Source organism: Centruroides vittatus, unplaced genomic scaffold (genome assembly GCF_030686945.1).
Source record: "Centruroides vittatus isolate TY-2023 unplaced genomic scaffold, ASM3068694v2 contig_1891, whole genome shotgun sequence".
NCBI lineage: Eukaryota > Metazoa > Arthropoda > Arachnida > Scorpiones > Buthidae > Centruroides > Centruroides vittatus.
This window is the reverse complement of record NW_027121163.1, coordinates 347,002-370,672: the sequence shown is the minus strand read 5'-3', so window position 1 is coordinate 370,672 and position 23,671 is coordinate 347,002. Positions and strand designations below refer to the sequence as shown.

The 23,671-nt window shown below is 31.8% G+C and overlaps 1 protein-coding gene across 1 annotated transcript in view; it reads left to right on the top strand.

The window, feature by feature from the left end:
- The first annotated feature begins 909 nt into the window (after positions 1 to 909).
- The window catches only part of RanBPM (Ran-binding protein M), an 85,164-nt gene continuing 62,402 nt past the window's right edge, over positions 910 to 23,671 (top strand). Inside the window, exon 1 of the mRNA XM_067264421.1 lies at positions 910 to 1,225. Within this exon, the coding sequence (XP_067120522.1) occupies positions 1,036 to 1,225 (190 nt within the window). The 5' untranslated portion in view covers positions 910 to 1,035. The remainder of the gene's footprint in view (positions 1,226 to 23,671) is intronic.

Sequence of the window (23,671 nt, the reverse complement as noted above, 5' to 3'; positions counted from 1 at the left end):
CTTGCCTCAGTTGTTTGTTTATATTTTGACAGATGCTTGTTGACAGTAGCGTAAGCAGAAACAGCCCTGTTCAAGAAACAATAGTGAATCAATAATTGGTTTAAATCGTACATACTTAACCCCCTGTGAAACAGGGGTTAAATGTGTACGATTAAACCTTAATTTTGAAAAATAAATACTGTAAATAATTTTACTTTATATCAATCTGGTCGTGTAATGCAGGGTGGCCCAATAATCAATTAACCGTTAAAAAACCGGAGATGTGACGTCAAAATGTCCACAGCCGCAACTAAGCAAGTAAGTCCTACATTTCAGCGTTTAAACACGAAGGCTGTGGTTTAAATCAGTCTTACGTCAGAGTGACGTCATCTCTTCAGAACTTCTAAAGAATGACGTCAATTTACGTAATAATGTAAACTATCGTAGCTAATCGAAGAAACCTGTAATATTCTAAATACTGACGCATAAATTTATTATTATTTGCACAATTAAATGATGAAATAATAACTGAAAACTCATTTCAAATTTTAAAAATATTTAAATTCAATTTTTGTTTTTTGTATTTTATCTATCTAATTGTTTATTTTATTAAAGAAAAATTAAAAAGTATATTTTATTTAAAAATGTTCAAATAAAAAGTTAACGTTTAACTCAATAAAATAAATAAATATTTGATGTAAAAAAAAACCACACTCGGCAAACGTCGATGACAATTACCGTTAGGGGGGTTCAGGTACGATTTTACGTAATAAACTCTTTTAAAAAAATAAATCCGATAAAATCACATTAAACATTTTAATTAAAAAAGATTAATTTTATTAATTAAATCAGTAATAATAAGAAACGCCATCTCCCGTACAAACGAATCGATTTAAATTTTAAATACCCTAAAGCTTTACTTATTTCGATTGGTTACAGTGTTTCTTGCCAGAGGGCGACTCGTCTGTCGGATGGTGAATGGCCTTCAGCATCAGGGTGATTCGGCAATTTGCAAGCTGACGTCATTGGCTATATCCGGGCAACGAGGTAACAAAAATGGCGACAATGAATCACTGTTGTGGAGCTAGCAGAGTACACAACTCGTCACAACAACAAGTGGATCGCTTAAAATTATTATATCCGTTAGTTAACGAAGAAGAAACTCCTCTACCACGTTCCTGGAGCCCCAAAGATAAATTCACGTACATCGGTTTATCGCAGAATAATTTGAGAGTCCATTACAAAGGCAAGATTTATTTTCCTATTTTCTCACTTGCTAAAGAATGACAGATTCGACAAATTGTAATATTCTCGTGCAAAACGATAGCTTACGTAATCTACGACGTCATAATCGGTTAATTCGTCAATTACATTCCAATTATTTACCACGAGTAACATTATTTATTATTATTTTTGTTTTTTTTTTAATTATATATTTATTTTTTTTTACAGGAAGTGAAATTGTAAATTTGATCCTAAATTATATAAATAAAGATACACTTGCAATTATTTTGGTTGAAATTACAATTTCTTTATCATCATCATCATCATCATCATCATATGACTGGGAAGAACAACTGCTTAAGTTTAATTCCAATATTTAAATACCAAAGGTTAAAGGTCGTTTAAATATTAGAACATATAACAATGGCCCTTTTTCCAGTTTGTTTTCATTAGTGGTGATGATGATGATGATGATGATGAGGTAATTTCATCCAAACTACTTGTAAACTAATATTAAAACATAAACAGATGATTTTAAGCACTTTTTTTTAATATTTATAATATAAGATCTTTCATAATTACTAAATATATCGGATGACATCTGGAGACGTTACATTTAATCCCGCTTAGACAAAGAAAATATAATTTATTTACGTTCTTATAAGCGATTTATACTCATAAAACCAGTTGAATTTGTTTAAGTTATTGAAGGTGATTGGCTATTTTTAGACGTTTTTTAAAACTGTAAACAATAGTTTTTTTCTCTAGTAATTTCTATTTATCTTCGATAGAAATTTCGTTATAATGCCATTTCGTGTGTTAAATCACTTCGGATTAAGATAGGAAACTTTGCATGTCACTGTCGATATTGATTGCATTACATCGGTTGTTTGCTGATTGCCGAATTTATATTAGCTTTAAACCTTTAGAAGAATTAAACGGATTTTTTAAAATTCTTTTCATGAGAGAATGTAAAGTTTGATCGCGATTAAATATAAATTCAGTTTTATTACTTAAGAAGTAAGAAAAATGATAGAAAAACTTTGTAGTTTTAATGACTTTATCCTTCAGATTAGCAGTCGTTTACGTCTTTTAACCGAAAGACCTAGCATTTTATAATTTAATGTCACTGAAATTTTAATTATATTTGATTAATTTACAATTTTAATTACAAATATTCAATAATTAAACGCTTAATTGTAATCGTAATTTTTATTTAAACAATTAAGGAAGATCGGAACGTAATTCCGAATATATTAAAGGTTTACGCCGTGTTTAAAAAAAGAATTCGGCATTTATATGGACCGACTTATTGGCTTCTACGTGTTGCACGCATCGTGCACAAAGACGATAATCCTGCCAAATTTTTACCTAGATATTTACAGGTGTTTCGTGTGTCTTCCTCCCATTTCTATACACTGTTGGCATCTTTCAGAGTCGCAAAGTCTCTCAAAAATTCTGGGTTTTTTGTTGGATTATTTATTTCAGAAACAATTTAGTTTACAATCTATGTTTTCTAAGAGTTAGTACATACCGTACTGAGTAAACAATCTGTCACATAGATGCTTTTTTAACATCCTACATAAAGTTTATGCTTGATTATTTGTACTAATGGTGAGAGGCAGTGCAAGATAATTAAGAAATTGGACAATCTGAAGTACCTACTACACAACATTGAAGAATTACCAAGGGAAAAAAAATTAACTGTAATACATATACGAATTACACAATAGAGTACAAATACACGAATACTTTCGACAGTATATAACTGTCCTCTTCAAGCAAAATAACAAAGAGAGCAGTTACATACTGTCGAAAGTACTCGTGAATTAAACATATTTCTCTCTAATGTCGATAAATAGTTGTGTGAAATATCTTTTATTATTAGTATTTGGCATCTGTTGTTATTTTTATTTTGTTAATTACAGGTTTAGTAGTGATGTACGAAGTGATAAATACATGATTGCCGTATTGGGGATTTTGTTCACGCTCATTATTTCTCATTTATATAATCGGTAATTAACAGTTTTCAATGGTTTAAAGATAATCCGAACACGAATAATCGAGAATATATTGTACGTACATATAAACGGAGATAAAAATTAATGCTAAACTTGCATTATTTTGGGATATATTATCAGCATTATTGCATGTACTGTACGTAAGGGGTGTCCAAAAAGTTTCCATGCAGTGAGAATTTGCAACGATATTAAAATTATATGTACAGTTTTGCATACAAGATCTGTAAGTTGTATGCGAAACTGTATGTATAACTTTAATGTCATATCAAATTTTTCATTGCACAGTAACTTATTAAAATCAATAAATAGTGATTTTACAAGGTCTACTTTATATATAAGTATACATAACAGCAGGAATATTGCATTGATATTTGTAGTAATTGCTGATAATATGCAACAATAGACAATGTTAACTTTTTATCAGTGTTTTACTCTATTTTTATTGTTTATATCGTTGGAACATTTACAGATAATACCCATTTTTGAGACCAAATTATTATTTCATTTTTTAAAATTTGAATTTATGTTGAGTTGAAAGAATTTTTTTACAAATATTAATAGATCGAAAGATACATCCGATCTTAAAAGGTAATGTCATTGCAGAAGAAATAAGTGATTTACGAAATGATATAGAAATACTGTGAAGTAATGTGAATGTTATTTATGAAATGAATTTAGCAGAATATATTCAAATTGTACATTTTATAGCCTATGAAACATGCCCATTTAGATGTCACTTAATCATTTTTTTACTAAGCTTATTTTAATATTAATAATAAGACATTCCTTTAAATAAATTGTATAAACAAATTTATCCTGTATTTTATTGATAGTTATGCTATAAAAAAGTAATTGCCATCTTTTGTTGTTTATAAAATTGATCCTGAATTGTTTAATTTTTAATTTCTCTCAGGTATAAACAAACACGAGCAATTAAATGTTTTATAAACACAACAGATAACAGATCAATCCAAATGAGATAACGACGAAATGATTACAAAGTATTAGTTCGGCAATGAAATAATTATCACTAAACTAATGTATCTTAAAAGTAAAATTTTGAATAGTAACATTTTCTAATGTTTTACATTTAGTTACGAAATTATTAAACGAAAGTTAGACGTTTAATTAATCTAGATATATAGATTTGCTGCCGACTTTTCTGGCATCCGACGGCCCGATATCTCTCTTACTTCGGACGTAATTATGAGAGGCACTGGAAATTCTCTCGATCGTCGGCTCATTTGTCGAACGACCACAGATGTAAACTTTGGTACGTGTTTAATACGTGCTTAATTTAAATTTCTAGCAGTTTATAGTACTTTACAGATGCGGGAGGCATAATTTACCGATTTAGGATACTGTCTACGTACTGTTTTAGTTATTATGCGACTTTAGTGGTCCGGCGTTAACCTAACCAGGCTTTGGAAACGAGCTTAGTCAAAGATCACTAATATTTAAATATTTTATTTTGATTTAATTGATAATTTTTTTTTTATTTGACAAGCTGATAAAAGTGTTGAAAATAATTAAAATAAACAAACGCTGATAGTTTAACGTCGAAAGAATGTGCATTATGCTGTTTAGTTATTTATTAAATACCCGTTTAATTGACATTCGGAGTACTACTTTTAAACGTATTGTCCGAAAAGGCAATAGTAAACATATGCAAATCGATTATATGCTATGAATTTTTAATCAATTTAATTTAAATTGTTACAACATATGATTTTGTTTTAGCATGGTACAGAGAGAGGTTTCAAAATTCATTTTTATATCTGTTTGTAAGCATTTACCATTTAAAAAAATAATATATTTATGACTATTATAGTCAAATATTTGATTTTAAATAATTTAACTTTTTGTACATTGGATAATATAAAAATTTTAATTTTATAATCGAGTTAATATGCGTATTAAACTGTTTATATAATTAATACAATTAAATGGATCTATATTAAATATTTTACCTAATTAATATGGAGAATTAACTGTTTATATACAATACGCACGGTGTTTAAAATGGATGACCTTCAGTTTCATTATAGTGAAACTAAGATGTGCAGTTTTTATTCTGAGAATAGTTACTAAATCAAGGTCTTTTGTTTTTGCTTTTTTATTTTTATTTTTTTCCCCTTTACTTCTCTATTCTCTGCTAATTTTCATTAAGTCATGTTTCATCGCATGGATAACGACATTTGGTTGCATTACAAATGATTTGAGTCGTGCAATATGCTCTTGGACCTTCTATCTTTAAGGGGATCTTAATGCTCTATCATGTTACTTTCTATTCGTTTATAGAATACTAAAACTTGAGTTTTCATAACTATCCTTCTATAAAATGTAGCGTGTGAAATTCGTAGTAAAACTATATTATATAAATTAATTTATTAGCATTCGAAGGAGTAATTTAATAACAACCGAATCGTTCGGATTAGTTATGAAAAATGTTTTCGACGAAAGTTTTTAAAAATATTCGATAACTAATGTAAATATTTCACTAAAATCTGTTCCGCAAATCGACAGATGCCGCACGTAGCAAGCGGGCAATCTAATTATTCGTAAAATTAAGAATAATTTCGATTTTTCTGTTATATTACATAAATCGAAATGCGTTAGTATCTAAATACCTTAATTTAAAGCTATAAAATATATATTAAAAATGTGTATGCGTGTATATATATAGACATACTGTATATATAAACTCTACACAAATGTAACCAATATTCAGCAAGAAAAACTACAAGAAAGCAAATGTTTTCATTTGTGTTGAATTGGAGTCCATGTTTTTCTTGCTGTATATTGGTTATATTTGTAGTGTTTGTTTACGTATATCCAATTTGAGCAGTTGAATATCAATAAGAATCTAGAGGAGTTGTGTGCAGTTTGTGGGCCGCAGTTTGGTTGCCATGTGTGTGTATTCAGATGATTCAATATCTTTTTGGATTTAGACGTGTTTAACTTAATTTGAATTATATTTTTGTAATAAATTGAATATATTAAATTATTAAAAACACGTCGAAAAAACCTCAAAAATTGCATTAATCGCATTAATTTGTAACGTTTTTGGCCATATTTTACAGACTTTCCTCGGGAGAAACTTACAAAACGAATGAAAGTTAATTTGAGTGAACCATAATTTGTTTTGTCAGTTTATCTTGAAGACAGTTGGTAAAATACGGCCAAAAACATCAGAAATTAAAGGACTATTGAAAATATTTTTTTACTACTTAGCATTGCATTTTCGGTAGTTATTAAATAACAATAATAATTATAATTATTTTAAATTAAAAATTAAAATTGCATAAGATTTTTTAATTGTAATTTGATAATATAAAAAATGGACAATTAATTTTGTTTTGTTTATATCTACAAAGAAATTTTATCTATTCATAATTTCTTTTTTAATACAATAAAAATAATTATGTATATTTGCCGATGCCAGTGTCGACATTTTCTTTATTCTAAACATTTTGCTTTGGATAATGAATCTGAAATTTGCGGGTTAATTATTTGGTTGGTAGCACCTAAACAAGTCAAACTATTATTAACAGAGCTCTGAATCAATTCCTCAGAGTAAGTACAAGTGTGAATTGATTATATGAGACTGAAAGATAAGCATTTTCATTGTTTTCTTAATTATCATTTTGAATTAAATATCAATTTAGAATCTGCTTTCGATTTTATATTATGATATATAGCAGCGTTTACGCAAAGCGGATTTCACGGACCAATTCGAGAGAATCCGTGGAATGACTGGAAATGGGACGGGCTTGACTGGTGAGATGATGGCGAACGGCAAAATGAGCAGTCAAATTTTTATTTATTTTGTTCTCAAAATGAGAAGAAAATAAATAAAAATTATAAGCCAAATACAGTAAATGTATATTTAAAATTGTGTATAAGTATACAAGCATACAAATGCTAGAATTGCACTCTATTAGCAACCATTCTGAAAGTAGTGGGACAAAAATCGGTTTCGCCTTGGGTCGTCGAGCCACCGCCGATCAGAAAGTATTGAGTAATATTTGACTTTCCCCAAAAAGGTACTGATAGAATCGCAGTGGAATTTTGTTAAAGAACAATAGTTTTCCTTTGATAACTGCACTAGTATTAACACGGCACTGTCGTCTTTTAAGATGCTTTACTTATTTTATGAGTTAATTAATTTATGTTACGTTCTTGTTTTCTGTATTTTATATACGTGTTTAATGTTATAAATGGAAGTTTGGCAAGTGCATTTAAAAGATTTTGTTATAAAAATGTTAGCATTCAAATTAAGTGGCTATAGAATACATTTTGGCTTTCATACTTTTTTAAACATAAATTTGATTCTTTCTCAAGAAGGTTAAGAAGGCCAAAAACATTGCATCTTACAGGTAGTCATGCTGTTGACCAATAGATGCTTTGTTCTTCCTGCACAAATTGCATTTGATCCTGCAGATTGCATTCGGTTTGCTCCTCTAATTCATTCTTATCCTATTATATTTGTGAATTGTTCTATGTACAGCAGATACAATTAAGGGGCTAGGTGGGGAAAATGGTATTTGGCATTAGGAAGTTTTCAAGAAAAGGGGGATTTATGTTTTAGTTTGCCAACACTTCAACGTGTAAAATTCTTTTAATGTGGGTGTACAGCACCTAAGGGACGTGCGGCCAAATCGCAAACGTTTCTTGAAAGATGTATTGATAATCCACAAATCTAAATTCATTAACTTGGTATTTTGTAGTTTTGTGGGATACACCGAGTCTCTTGTCATTGTACGTCTGCATAAAATAATAAGTTGAGTTATTTCTTACGAACAACTTTAAATTTTCTTTTCTGAAAATCTGGCATATGTACCATACACAAACTGATAAAGTTGAACTAGTCATTATAGTTTTTAATAAAGTAGTCAATACACTTTTTCTCCAACCTTACCAGCTGTTAAAACCAATGTTTTGACCCAGTAATGGGTCATCTTAAAACCTGTAACTGGGTCAAAAACATTAGTATTTTTCTATTATTATTAAAGGTGTATTACTTACTTCATTACATACAAATGTATACAGATAAATTATGTTTGCAGATCCCATCTAAGTTTTTTGAAGGTGATTTATGCCAAGTCTGTCGATTTCGGTACTTCGGGAATCACTATTTATGGTTTCACATTCTGTTTTAAGGTAAAATATTAATATAGATCAGGATAATGTATTTTTCATTACATAAAATGAAACAAAGAATGCATTATGTTAAGACTGAACCTGTTATTCTGTTCTGATTTATCAATTATAATCATTAACAATGGAATAATGAATATGAAGCATTATAAGTCAATGATATCAATTGTAGATATTGAGATATAGTAAGGCTCTGACAATAAACAACAGAAACGTAACAAAGTCTAATACATTTAAGAATTAATTAATAACTGCCTTGACACATTCAAGTTTCTTGTATTGCTTTTGTTAAAAAGTCGTTCATTAATTTATAAGTCGAATATGTTGATCTCAAAATTGATTATAATTAATTTAAAATAATAAAATAGTCTTGCTTATGATTTATTATATTTGACTGTATATTTTTATTATTGACTTCATTCAGGTATGAAAAATGGTCGTCACTATATAATAGAAATTCCTTATTTATTGGGATAATCCCCATAAAATTGTTACGAATATGGAGAAATCGTGGTGCCTGTAGAAAAATTTCCGGGGGAGGCGGCAAAGCTTGGAGAAAAATAATTACATAAATAGCATTTCACATAATTTGTTGGGAGTTTTTTCAAAAGTAGATTATAGAATACAGTGTTGTATTAAAGCACCCCACATTCGAGGTTGTAAGGTTAGGTATATCGTTTATCCGCTTCCCTTTAGTGGGTTATCAACCGACGACTGCTATGTGTATTGTATCACAGTCTTTACTATTAATGCACCTTCCATCCAATTTGATCACCCTTTCGTTAACTTATGCTAGTAGGTGTGGGTGCTCGATCTGCCACATGGCAGTCGTCGGTCGACAACCTTCTAAAGGGAAACAGATAAATGATAGATAAATAAGTTACTGTACTATGAATATGTATCTTGTCAAAGAATATGATAAAGTAGCAAATTACTTGTACTTAGACAACATTATTGATTTGTAAGAATAAAAGAAAAAGTAATTAAATTCTGCAAGTAAAACACGATGCTGACATCCACGATATTTATTATCCACACAAGGATAAGTAATAAAATAATATAAAGAAACTAAGAATATCCAGTAGCCTAGTTTAATGGTTAGTGAATTACAGTAAATGTATTTGAGGTAATTAAAATGATTTTTAATGGATTAACAAAAATTATTTTTTTCTTTTCTTTCTCTTGATCCTTCTGTGAATGAGCAAATTTTAGCTTTGTGGATATGAAAATGGCTGTAAATTCATTCCATAAATTTACAACCATTGACCATGAATACGGAGCTGTAACTGTAATTGATTTTCACTTTTCTCTCTGTTATCTTAGCTTATTTACAATTTTTTGTTGTTTTTGAACTCTGTTTTTAATCTGGAGTATATTAATTGACCATTATTTCATACATTTAGCCTTTTATATTATATAAATATCTTATTAGTTTAGTAGATTTTAGAAAGAGCTAAAATTCAAATTATTATTTAGACACTTTGGAAGCGTAAGATAACTTCCATACCTGCATATGATAAACTGATGATGAAAATTTCAAGTATGGATGGGTGGAACATTTATTTTGGTCTGAATCTATTATATCTGTACAGGATCTTCGAAAAAGAATGCTACCATTTTTAAATTATTGTAATTATGTTAATTATTATCCAAGAACTTTGTAATGGATAGTTTTCCAATGTTTTAATGTACAAGTTTTACAGTTTCTCAACGCATGCACCTCACATTGTACGGCACACGTCCGGTTGACACTCAAATTCTTCCCACATTCGTTACGGCATATCCATAATTACTTCTTCTGCAACACCATAATTCTATGTCTCCTGCAGATTATTTGTGTTGCGTGATGACGACTGATTCTGACTTTGTGAATCACAGAATGCAAAATGTGGCCTCTGTTGTGGAGTTGCCATTTTTGTTTATGGCACTTCCCAGAGGTAGTAGATGACAAGATGTCTGAATGCAGGTGGCAGATAAAATTCTGAGTGTTATTTTATCTATTTGTGTACGTCACATACTTCTCAGGTAGTAACTAACGTAATTACAGAAATTTAAAATGGTAGCATTCATTTTGGAAGGCTCTGTGTTTAAATGCTTAATTGATTACCCAAACTAATTGAATATGAGAAGTACTGAATTATTTGCTATGCTACACTTCGTGTTTTCAATGCGATAATAAAACTTAATTGCAAAAATATCACTAGTTCACGTATCCCTGTATCAGGGGACCTATGTGAACTAGTGTTATGCAACTTAAACGCAATATCCTACCATTGTTCCTCCCTGAGATAATCGCATATAAGAGATATATTGATGTCTTGAGCATTTGGAGAGCTGAGCTGGATATCAACTTCATCCAATGCATGAATAATAACCCTTATGGGCTTAAACTTAAATTCAGAGAACAGTTCACTGACAAACACTCCCACTTCCTAGACCTGAACGTCTACCTTATAAATGACCAGATTGAAACAGATATTTACTATAAACCAGGGTACCAACCATTATTCATACTGGCAGTTTCAAGTGATCCATATACATACAAAATAGCAGTGTTACACTTACAAAAAGAGCCTTCACACACTGCACAAGGCAAGAATTAAAACATATAGAAAAAATAGCGGAGGTGCACGGTTACCCTAGAAAAGTGGTGCTAGGTTTAGCCGAGAACTATATTAAAAGAATGAATGATTACACCCCTTTCAATCGTAACAAGGGCAACGATAAGGGTTTAGACTGTGGCCGCCAGCGCCAGAGATCCCGAACACTGCCTGGCAACACTTGCCAACGAGATGTTGGCTGGCAACTTGTAAGAAAAAGAGGCGCGAAAGTTTGCGGGTTTTTGCCTGGATGTTGGCCGAGGATGTCGGTGACAGTTCTCACCTTTTTAATAAAGTTTTTTTGTTACTGTTCGTGTTTGTCTGCTTAGTTCTAAAGATCAGTAGGATCGAATGACAAAAGACCATACAGGCAAACATGTACTAATTGATTATGACCAGGGATTAAAGGCTTTATACAATGAAATTGCTACACATACAGGCATAACCCATTTGTCTAAAAGTTATTAAGAAATGGCAAAGATGCCATTAATGCCTACAGTGCAGCGGGGGTGTATAGTATACCTGTGAGCAGTGGTGATATTCGAAATATTTAACAAGGGGTTCGCTAGCAGAAAATTTTTCCCTGACAATCACCGACAAACGAAATGGAAGTTTTGGCTAGAAATAAATACAACACCTTTTCTTGCAACCATATATCTAACAATCAGTTGCGTATTCAGAACGTAACGAGCCATGGGAGAAGGCCAGGTAACGATAGTATTTTAGAGCTGTCGACCTTTTTTTTTTTTTTTAAGGCAGAGAAATTCTTTAACGCAATATGGCGCTTCTAGAAATAGGCACATGTTATCATTTCTCGAGATACATTATACTTTTTCTTTCGCTGTCCATAGCCTGACACGTGTTTCACAGCCATCTTGTATTGTCTCGCGCGCGTGGCATTCTGGGATCTCTCTTATGACTGGATCTACTTTCAAGAACACTCTTGAATCGATCACGATTAAACCTCAATTGAAACAGTTGAAAGAGATTGCACCAAGACATACTCCCTGACCGTGCTCACAATCTAGATTAAAATGCTCGGTGCAAACGGGGTATAAGGCCCTAGTTTAGTAGTATTACAGAGTATAATACGCATATTTTAGTATATTTTTTTAAAAAAAACAAACCCACTGAGAAATGTTCCGTGTGTTTAACAAGGTTCGGGAAACTGAAAATTTTAACAACGGGTTCGCCCGAACCAGTTCGGAAAACTTTAACAACGGGTTCGGGCGAACCCGCTCGGAAAACTGAAAATTTTAACAACGGGTTCGGCCGAACCTGTGCGAACCCGCCGAATATCACCACTGCCCGTGAGGGATGACAGATTTCATAGAGGTCTTAAGAACAGCAGGGCTTAAAGTGACTCTCTTTTTTAGCTTTTTTTCATAGTTCCTCTCTTTTTTAGCTTTTTCTGAGAAAAACTCACTTTTTTAGCTTTTTTCACTTCCCATGTAAAATTTTTTTTTCGTAAATGCGCTCAGGAGTGAAATAGCGACCAGCACGTTCCCATATGCCTTATGGACCGTGCGCGACATGATAAGGCACTGTCGTATACACATGTAGTGTACTACATTTATATAAACTAACAAAACGAGGAACTTCCCAAAGCTTGATACTCTGCACATGCTGTAGGAATTTGCACGTGGGTTCTCCTTGCTTGTATCCTTGTGAAACACCGATCTCCGCGGCACTTTGATATAATCACGCTGCACTAAGACATAAGTACACTTTTAGTTCAGCGTTAAGAGTGATTTTTTATACAGCATTATTTTTAGCATTTGTATTTATTTAAGTGCAGTGGACAAAAGAAAGAAATAGATTTTATTTAATACTAACAGTAGAAACTCATGTTTTAGCAACGGAAAATCGTATAGAACCCAAACTTTCTGAAGTAAGTTGCTAAACAAACTTCTTCCCAACCGCCTGCTATTCTTTAGCTTAAATGATGACATTACTCGTTTTTGACTACTGTAGAAAAACCGAAAATGATGATTGTTGAGCGATAATAAATTTGATTTCAACTGTTATTATTAAATAAAACGTTGTAGGACTCTCGTTTCAAAGCTCGTATCTTTCTAGCACTCTGTAAAATTAAAGATCGAGCGAATCTCGTGCCAGGAAATACAAGATTTTAAACTAATATCCTAAATATTAATAACTTCTGTAGAGACAATCTTTAGACAAAGACAAAAGTTTGGTTTTAAGTGGGTGCTTATATATTTGGCATGCACCATGGTTTTCTGTATTCTAACGGTGTCCTTCATTTTCCATTTCGACAGAAACTATAAAACTCGTCACGCACGTGCGCATTCGAACAGCTGCGGTCAATCCTGCACCAAATTAAAAAATTAATTTGTAAATATTTAGCGTCGAAAAACTGCTATTTTCACTTTAATCTAGCTTTTCGATATGCTTCTAGTCAAACTCAGTCAAAAAATTAATTTAATTATAATTTATTGAAGATTTTAATTTTTTAATATTAGAAAGTAATTAGCATAAATTACATGGTGTCATGTCTCATCTTTGCTCCCGTTCAAGTTTATTGTCCTATACATGCGCCGACGTTCGTTTTTACTTCTGCTGGGGTTTTATTTCAACTTCGACCGTTTGGTTACGCAAAGTGGGGAGATGGGCATCACGTGATCGCGTACCTGACTTTTTACAAGTTTCCTTACCTCGAAAGAAACTTTTATTTTTTCTCAATTTTAATTATTATTAACTAACTTTTTTGATGGATTCTTATATCCTTGTATTATCTAAAGTTGCAGATATCAATGCATAAAACTTTATTTAAAAAATTGTTTTTCTTATATTTTAAAATTCAAAAATAAATTAAATATCGGAAATGCTAAACTATAAGTACAGTGTGTTTTACATTATCATTGCAAACAGATACAGCCAATTATTTTATAAACGTATTTATTATTTTAATTTTTATAAATTATTTAATTTGATGCAACGTGATCAATTAATTACTGTGGAGAGTTAACATGGGCGTAACCTGGAAGGGGCATGGGTGGGCACCCCCCCCAGTTAACCTGGTGCCCCTCCCCAGAAAATTCTTCTTCTTCTTCTTCTTCAATTTAATATGGAGATTATAGCCTTTGCGGCTCTTTCTCCGACCGACGTTGCCAGTTGCTAAGCGAAACGGCTAGTGAGGCTAATGTAGCGCTCCAGTGCCACCACGTGTTGACTAGGAGTGATGGAGGCCGGCGGCCAGTAGATAGGTGTCAGCATGCGCACCAGACATGTTTAGGGTCATCGTGTTGCCTAGGTCCTTGTGGGCTATAGTGTATTTGGGGCAATGTAGCCAGTAATGAAGTGTAGTTTCTGCTGCGCCACAATGGGGGCACCCCGGGAGTCGTGTAGATGCCGTGAGTAAAGGAAAGCATGTAACGGGGCCGTCTCGGTTTGGAGCCGGGCCAAAAGCATCTCCACATGGCGAGATGACGCGCAAATGTACCTCCAGGGGGCGAAAGGGCGTAGGTGGTCCTGGCCTTTGTTGCGGAGCACCGCTGACCAGGAATCCATCAGGGTGCCAATGGTGGTGTCCTGCAAAGCCCGGGTGAGGTCGCGTGGCGTGAGGGGTTTCCAGATGGAGCCACAGAGCGGGTCCCCAGAAAATTACAGCCTCTAGGCCCCCCATAACAAACTCTGGCTACACCAATGCGCGTTAATTAATATGGAGGCGAGACTCGATTCAATTACTTTTTCATTTCAGACATTAATTACAGTGTTATTTTAATGTAATTTTACACATAATGTATGTTTATTATAATTAATAAATCTATATAAGAATAATATCTGTGTCTAATAAAACAAAGCGATTATAAAAATAAAAAGTGTGCATTCCATCGCAATCTTTTGTAAGCGAAATTTTATGATTTTTAATTTTTAAAAAATGAGATTTTTATTTATAATTTCTGTAATTTGTTCTATAAGAGCAAAAAACTAAACTTATCAAATATCAACTCTCTGTAAATAATTTCATCATTTACTTATTAATGTCAGATTTGTTAAATTTCATGGGATTGTATTATTTTTCAACTTCAGGGTAGTAGAAAGCTTTGTATATTTTCTCCCATAAAAGTAATAGACTCTGCCGGTTCCCCACTGTGAAGGACAACAAACCGCTAAATGTTTAATTACATTGTTTTCATAAACTCTCTTCTCTGTCAGTTGTGGGTCGAATGACTAACAAATTGTTTTATTGTATTCAGGGGAATAGATTTGTGAGACTAGTATTACCAGTAATGAATTCTGTAATTTTATTTTTAATCATTTAAAAAATATTGATAAAATTACCAAATAAATGATTGGGTCACAATTACTAGTGGTATTGCTATATAACAGACATGGGCAAATGCGACTCCGAGAGCCGCATGCGGTCTCGGAGTCGCATTTTTGAGTTTTATGTGGCTCTTGCCGAAAGTGTTAATTTCTGCCTTTTATTATTATTTTTACAGTTTTATTTCCACAATTTTGTGAAAATATGTTTATTAAAAAAATTCAATACTTGTTTTATATTATATAATAAAATCAAGGTACAGAACTGCAGTACAGAGTAAAAAAGTACAGAACTGCAGCTCCCATGCATTTTGCAAAACCTACATTTCGGCTCCCACTGAACTTTTGCTTGCCACCCCTGCTATATAATGAACATGCAACCCACTGATTCTGCCAGAAGTTGTTTTTTTTCTTCTTTAATTACATTTTTTTTATGAAGAAATAAAAAAATGTACCTTGAAATAAATGGCATTTGAAATTTGGCATGTTATATGGAAACACATTCTGGTAGTTATGTTACTATTCCATTTGCTTTGCTGCGTAATGGTGGGAATTCTGTATGGAGCACATGAAAACTTAATGCGGGCCTGTTCTGGCTTAATGCAGTCTTACTGGTCACTTTTCTGGAGTATAAACTCAGCCTAACTATTTTCATACTTAATCTTATCAGTCCACTTAATAATCAATCTAATATCATACGCAATGCTATTGATACAAAATATGTGTGCGTTTGAGTGTTTTTTTAATAATGCCTGTTTTCGTTCATTTTAAGAATATTAGCTTTTTTAGCTTTTTTTCAGTGTGAACTCTTTTCTCACTTTTTTTTATTGCCATGACTGCTTTAAGCCCCGGAACAGCTAGCTGAACATAAATATGATATACAAAACAAAAAGCAGACGACTGCCCTAGCAATATACGCTTCTGACACTGACACAGAAGCTAAACTACAGCAAGCCAGTCTCCCTTTGCACTGATCAAATCAAAATTTTTAAAGCCGAACTAAAGGGGAATGTATCAATTTTAAGGAGAAGACAAGCATTTCACGTGCATGGTAGTCCTTATATGACAATTCAGACAATATTTATAAAAAATAAGAAATTAATTTACTTAAGATGTATAAGAAAATGTATTCGTTAAATTTAAAATAGAAATTAACATAAAAAATTAACGTTAATTAACACCTAGATGTAAATTCTGACATATAGGCCTACTTGTTCTAATTTTTAGCTTTCCTATCATTTGAAAATATTTAAATTTGAACATTTTGCATTTGAATTATAATGACCTGATGCAGATCCAAAGGGGATCAAAAACATTTGTTGTAACATATCTAAAATTAAATTATTTTTGCTGGTATAGTTTAAAGGTTTTAGTGAAGTTATTTAATATGAATGAGAAGTCTTTAATGTTATCTAAGAAATATGCTCGATTTTTGTGGTACGAACAATTGATTCGAAACGTTGAAACATCTTGCCGTTTAAAGCTATAGTAGAAAATCAGTTTTAAATTGGAAAAGAAAAAGACGTACGTCTGGACAAGAACAAAAATTGATTAATTTTGTCACAGGAATGCAACTTTAAGTGCTAAATCGTTTTCGGGGATAAAATTCAGTAGCCGTGATTGCACTTTTATCATATTAATACATAAATCTACCATAAGAAAGATTTTTAAAAAGATTAGAAAGCAATATATTAGAAAAATTCGAATGGAATGTATTCTGAAGCCGGCTTGAATGGCGACAGCCAACTAAATACACTAAATTTGAATAGTATGAGATTTTTTTCTATACTATTTTTATGTTTCTGTTAACATTTTAGAATTAATTTTGAATTATTAATAAAATAGTACTAATAACCTACACTCCTCATATTTACACAAGTATAAACTACGAGCTATCTTTGTTTAAAAGATAATTTTAAATGGATCCGTGTTATGCGACGGTGGTGGGTTATACACTCCTTTTAGTTTTGTTCTAGCAATTTTCTACCGGATATACATCACGGCGAGTTATACTTATGGAAATATTCTTATTTTTCCTTTAAGGACATTACTTAACATGTTTTATAGTGTGAAAAACAAGTCGCAGCCATTCTGTCGTGTGTTCGAGAACCCACACGATCGATTTTACTCAAGCTCATACTTTTATGATCGTACTAATTAAAAAACTTTGTTGTTACTTAATTCATTATTGTATTGATTTCCCGATTACGGGGATTTGATCTGCTTCGATCAATTAAATAAGTAAAGTCTTCAATTAGTTTGACTTAAACTAATTTAACAAGTAATTGATGTGATTTATAAGGTTTCAAAATTATTTTATTAATGTTGTTATGATAGAATAGTAGTTATATGAAACATTATAATTATATTGTTATATTATAAACATGTTTTGAATATTTATTTTATTTTAAAATATCATCATAAATGAATAATTTATGCGTTTTGTAATCTTTTTAAATGAATTATGAATGTAATAATTCATTTTAGTAAGTGTATTTAAAATGAAAAGGAGTATTATGACTTGTTTATATCGTGTTTCTTTGTCAATATTAACACTGTTTACGAAATTAATAGAATATTTCCTGTAATTACTGCTTTAATACCAATAAAATATTGCTTTAGAAAAGTGAAGACAAAGAAAAACGGTGAATTAATTAATGGAAGATGCAGAAATGTTAATTTATATATATAAGATTTCCATATAGCTGGTGAATATTTCAAAATAGTAATTAATCAATGCCGTGCATGTTACTACCAGTTTAGGAACGGCTAACACAAAAATCCATCTGTAAGCTTTGGATGAAAATAATTACTTTGTTGTTTTGCGCAATGTTTTTTTGAATCGACAGCTGTTTTCCAATCCGACTATCAATTAATTGGATATCGTATTACGGTACTAAAGCTACCTTCACGTGGCTGGCTACCGATATCGTGATATTTATGTATTCAAACATCGTTTACATTGCTTTTATTTTTGAAATTGTTCCAAAATATTAAACAGTATTTAATTTTGTTTAATCCCTTAACTTACGTTTAGGTGTTTTATTTATGTGATTTTAGCCAGTGGCAGAAGTACGACGCAAAGGGGAAACTAACTCCGAAATTACAAGGTACTGTTCAAATACTTTTATTAAAATGGGAATGACAATATTTTTGAACAGTGGTGGTCTTAATTCCCTGTATTCCACTCATATTTGCCACCGATTTTAGTTGGATAATCAAACATTTAATCTGACATTGTTAGAGAATTACTATTTAATTTGCTAGATTGACATTCTATCCAATACGTTGTCCAGAGGCAGTAGAAATCTTTAATACATTTTTCTGAGAATTGGAATAAAAATCCAAAAAATGTTTTCGGATTTTCACGTTTCGTCGACTTCGTAACTGTGTGCCGTGAAGCATATTGAAGGTATTAGAGCAGATTGAAAAAAATTATATAACCAAATATAGTTATATGACATACATCAAGTTAATAAGCTTTATTTTGAATTGCTTAATCTTTTATAATCTAACATCAGGATTCGAGATTTAAATTTGTTATATTATTATTGAAATTTAGGAAACTTCAAGGTAATTTTTTGTCAATGAGTAATTTCAAATCTGTCTTTACATAGAAACTCTACTTATCGAGCTGTATTTTTAATAGGAGTAAAATGAGGGATGGATGCGCCTGGATCAGAAACCACAGATAATAGAATTTGCATTTGCAATATTACATCTTTATTTGGCAACACAAATTTAACAGAAAGCTTTTTTTAAATCTTTTTACTTTTACCCACCTGATTTAATTTATAAATTATCATTTTTTTGTTGTAAGAGTAATATATGTCTGCTTAGGGACTTTGTATATGAAGGCAAAACCAAGAGTGAGAGTATGTATTCTCCTCAACATCATCTTTTTTCTCATTCTTCAATCATTTCTATGAGAGTTCCTGTTTTTTATTCTCTTTCTTTGACTTGAAACTCTTTCCCTTCCTACCCATTCCTTCCTTTTCCCCCGTTTCCAGTCTTCTTTCAGTTCTCCTCCCCATACTGATCTCTTATACTTTTTAATTCTTTGCCAACTTGTATACAAGTACATCTCACTTTACGACCTATCTGCTTAACAACCACTGGCACTTACGACCTGCAGTTCGGGGAATCCTCTTTCTCGGCTTGAGGGTCGATCAGTGGCGAATGGTGACATGTGCACTAAGTGTACTATAATAGTCTTTTTTATGAATAAATTTGAAGTTTGTTGCATAATTTCTATAATTTTACAATGATCCTATATTCCCGGCGCAAGCTTCTCACTTACCAACCAATTTGCTTAACGACATAGTCGTCGGAACGGAACTCGGTAGTAAACTGAGGAGTACCTGTATTTTATAACAAGGTTGTTTGTAACTCCTATATTAGGAGATATCTTGGCATCTCTCAACTTGTTGTTTGGACCAACATTTAATATTTCATTGAAAACAGTAACTTTTTCCAATTGAAGATGATCTTTTTTCAGTATGGGCTCATTGTGATTGAACTTTTCACTTTCTTAATCTGGTGAATTGCTTGTGATGCTTTCTATTTTTCTTGAGCTATTCTCCAAGTCATTAAAATGTGACTGTTATGATGGCTATGTCGGCAATGCCCAAGTCAGGACTGACACCACTTGCAACATTTTTCACATATTAGATGTAGACACACAAGAACCTACCAAATAATTATCGGTGCAAGCAGTTGCGTACGAGGGAATGAGTGAACTCGGGATAGAAGAGGGAGTCGAGAGACAGTGCATAGAAGTAACGCACTCTGCTATGCATTTAACCATAAAACAACAAATATTTGTAATTTTTAGTCTCTTGAAAAATAAAGAAAATAGAAATAGAGGGAGAGTCTAAACCATTTAATCTCACCTATATGAGAGAGTGTTCACAACTGTGTATGTGGTTTGATAAATACCTGGATCTGTGATATTTGACGATTGCTTGAATGTTCTGAAGAGGGAAAGACTTGGTTATGATGTGTCTTGAATCTAGGAGACCTGAATATGTAATATCTACAACAATTGTTTGTAGTTTGGAGCAGCTAAGGTCCAGCGGAAACGGAGGGAAACTGGAAAGATCGGCAGTGGAGCACGGCAGGGATGAGCACACACTTCGAAAGTGGGCAGGTAAACTCTCTCTGATCTTCTTTTCCTTTCTTTTTATATGGGATATTCCCCTGCTATTCTGATGCCCAAATTTGGTAAGATAGTTGGCAGTTAGTCCAATCTCCAACTTTTTGTGATATTTCCTTTTATGAGTAGTTTTTATCGGAAGATATGTCACCATCAAAGGAAGTGTTATCAGTGGGAAAACTTCCTCTGTTGAACTTGTCAATTCAGGTTTAAATAAAGTAATTTCATTTTTTTTTTTTTAAGAAAAATTTAAATAAGATTAAGATTGTCAAAATTACTAAAATATTAGCCTTGGTTCTCATAAAAATATATAATCTCCTTTTATGAAACTAACTCATAATGATTACATTTTATTACTCTATAATATAAAATTGTTCAAGATTTCATTCATATGTAATCTATAAGTTCTATTCTCAATGACCTCAAGTGCCAAAATTGTAGTTGATTGAACTTTAAGTAATTTCACCCATGTATTTTTTTTTATGCATTAACGTAACTGGAGGTTAGAAACATTTTAAAAAGCCTGATCTATGAAACACAATGCCATATGAAATGAAATAAATGTTTTTATTATTTCTTGGTATCAGTCTATACATCATGAACTGCAACATCTACATACCAGAACCCACATCTGCGCAGTGTGCTGGTGTTTTAGGTTTGAGTCCCATTCCAGAACAATTCTTTTCTTTCAGAAATTCTAAATTAAAATTAATTTATTATAATTATCACAAGGTGGTGGCCTTAACCATCCATCTAACTGCCATATTAGATGTAAAGTAATTAGATTCATTAAACTATATACAAGAACCAAATGATTGCCAGATTACATTGGGCTGCATCACTTCTATTAATAATAGTTCTAGAAATGAAGGTCGGATGGAGATCCGAGTAGCGTAACTAGCAACGCATCCGGACGGTAAGTGGGAGTTTGCGGGTTCGAGTTCTGCTCTGGGCCGATTCTTTTCTTTCAGAATCTTCTAAATTAATTAATAAATATCATTAAATTTAATAATTATAATTAAATTAAGAGACAACACCTAATGCCTACCGCTAGGCCAAATTATTTTGTATTTAATTATTAATAATAGTGGCAGTATAGCTTGACATAATCGGGTACTTGTTCAACTCTAATATATAACTATTGGACTTAAATGTCTATATTCATAAACTATATGCGTTTGATAAAAAATTGCCAGGACAGTAAGTATAAACTTAGAAAATTTATAAAAATTTTCATCAGATTTTTATCAAATGTATATATTTTGTAATTAATTATGCCGTTGCCAGAGGGAAGATTTTTTACATAACGAGGCAGACAAGAAACATCTAAAAAATGATTGACTCTTTCACGGTGGCGTAGCGAACGTAACTGGCGCCCGGGGCACGACACTTTATTGTCACCCCCTCCCAGGGGCGGACTAAGGCCTAGGCAACCTAGGCACGTGCCTAGGGTCCGTAGTTTTTGGGGCCCAAAAATTAGGTTTTTAATTTTTAAATTTTTATAATTAATTTTTATTTTTATTTAACAGAAAAACGTGATATTCATATTCATTGCCGAAACGTATCCAAATTATGCCGAATCGTTGATTGATAAAGTCGACAAGTGTGGACGAGCGTTCCCGTGCTTATGCATCCACACCCGCGAGTGTCGATGTGTGTAAATACGATCGAGCCTTTACTATGCACGTGTTTAAAAAGTCAAATGTAGCTATTTAAAATCGGTGTCTCCTGAACGTATTGCATCTTATGTGAGTTGTGATTGAAAATTGTGCAATTAAGACTTAAGTACCTAGACTTGATTGCAAATAGATTGTTTTGGATTGTTAATACTTTCTGGAATTCCTAAAATAAAAATGTAAGTTTTTATAAAAGTATTACATTATTTAATTAAAATAATCAGGCCTCGGAGTCACTCACTTTTCTCACTTGTACTCACTTTTCTGAAGTATCCTCACTTTTCTCACTTTTCAGGTCATTTTCTCACTTTTCTCACTTTTTTGGTCATTTTCACGTGCTTAATTAAGATGTGGGACAAACCAAAAATAATTTTAAAGCCAAACGAATTGCCGAATTATCGGACTATCAGAATAGAATTTTTTAGAAGAAAATACGCGGCCCTGAGCAGACTCAAAATCGCAACTGCCTGCTCATTGTCGTTAGGTTATAGGAAACAAAAATTTATTTAACGTATTTAAAAAAATCTTTATGCACTTAAAAAATCCATCTCATTACAAATTCAGAAGCCAGTGTTGAGTAAAGTTATGTACTCATGCCATATTTTCATTATTTGCCAAAATCTACCTTCTCCGAATTGCATTTCCTTCTACAGAGTTTAAAAATAAGTATTTTAAGCATCCCTGCGGTTTTGGCTGTTTTCTAAGAAAATCACTAAAGTCCTTTTGCAGGGGAAAACACACTACGCAGAGGTATTAATCTCTCAAGCTGACAACACTGCTGCCGCTTTTAAATTCAAAATATATAATTATTAAAATTAACACGAGATAGTAGCGTAACCTCCAACCACTAAAAAAGATTTCGTTTCTGACCATTTAGTTATCCTGATGATAGCCCAATAATTTGGCAGATTATTTGGTTTTAATTAACAATTGGGTTATGGAGTTGTCGTTTACAAAAATATTTTTTTACTTGATTTATCTTTAAATAATTTCATAAACTTGAGTTTAATAAAATTAGTTTAATGATTTCATAGCATATTGTTAACGTTAAATCACATCTACATCTTCCCATAAATGTATGTTTAAATTGACTACAAGTATAATTATTCCATATAGTAAGTATTATTTTCATAAAATGTGTGATTACTTTGCTTGTGAAATATCCATTTTTTAATCTTCTCTTATGCCGATTATAATTGTGCATTAATTGAGAGACTAAAAAAGTAAACGAAAATGTAAATTCATATTTACATATAAAATTTACCAAATACATTAAAATATTCGAAGTGTTGTAAAAAGTACAACACGTAATTGCTTGTGAGAAAGATTTTCACACACTTCCCAAAAGGTTAACAACTTTGCAACGATGTTGGTTTTTATTCAGCTGCAGGAAAAATTTTTCTTGTTATTTATGAAATCATTAATAAAATATTATTTTACTTATATTATTTGGAGTATATTTATTTCAGATTTATTAATTTATTTTGAAATCAATATTTACACATCTCGAAGCATTAAAAAATAAACAGTTTCTGATAATGATAAATATCCAAGAATAGCCAAATTAGT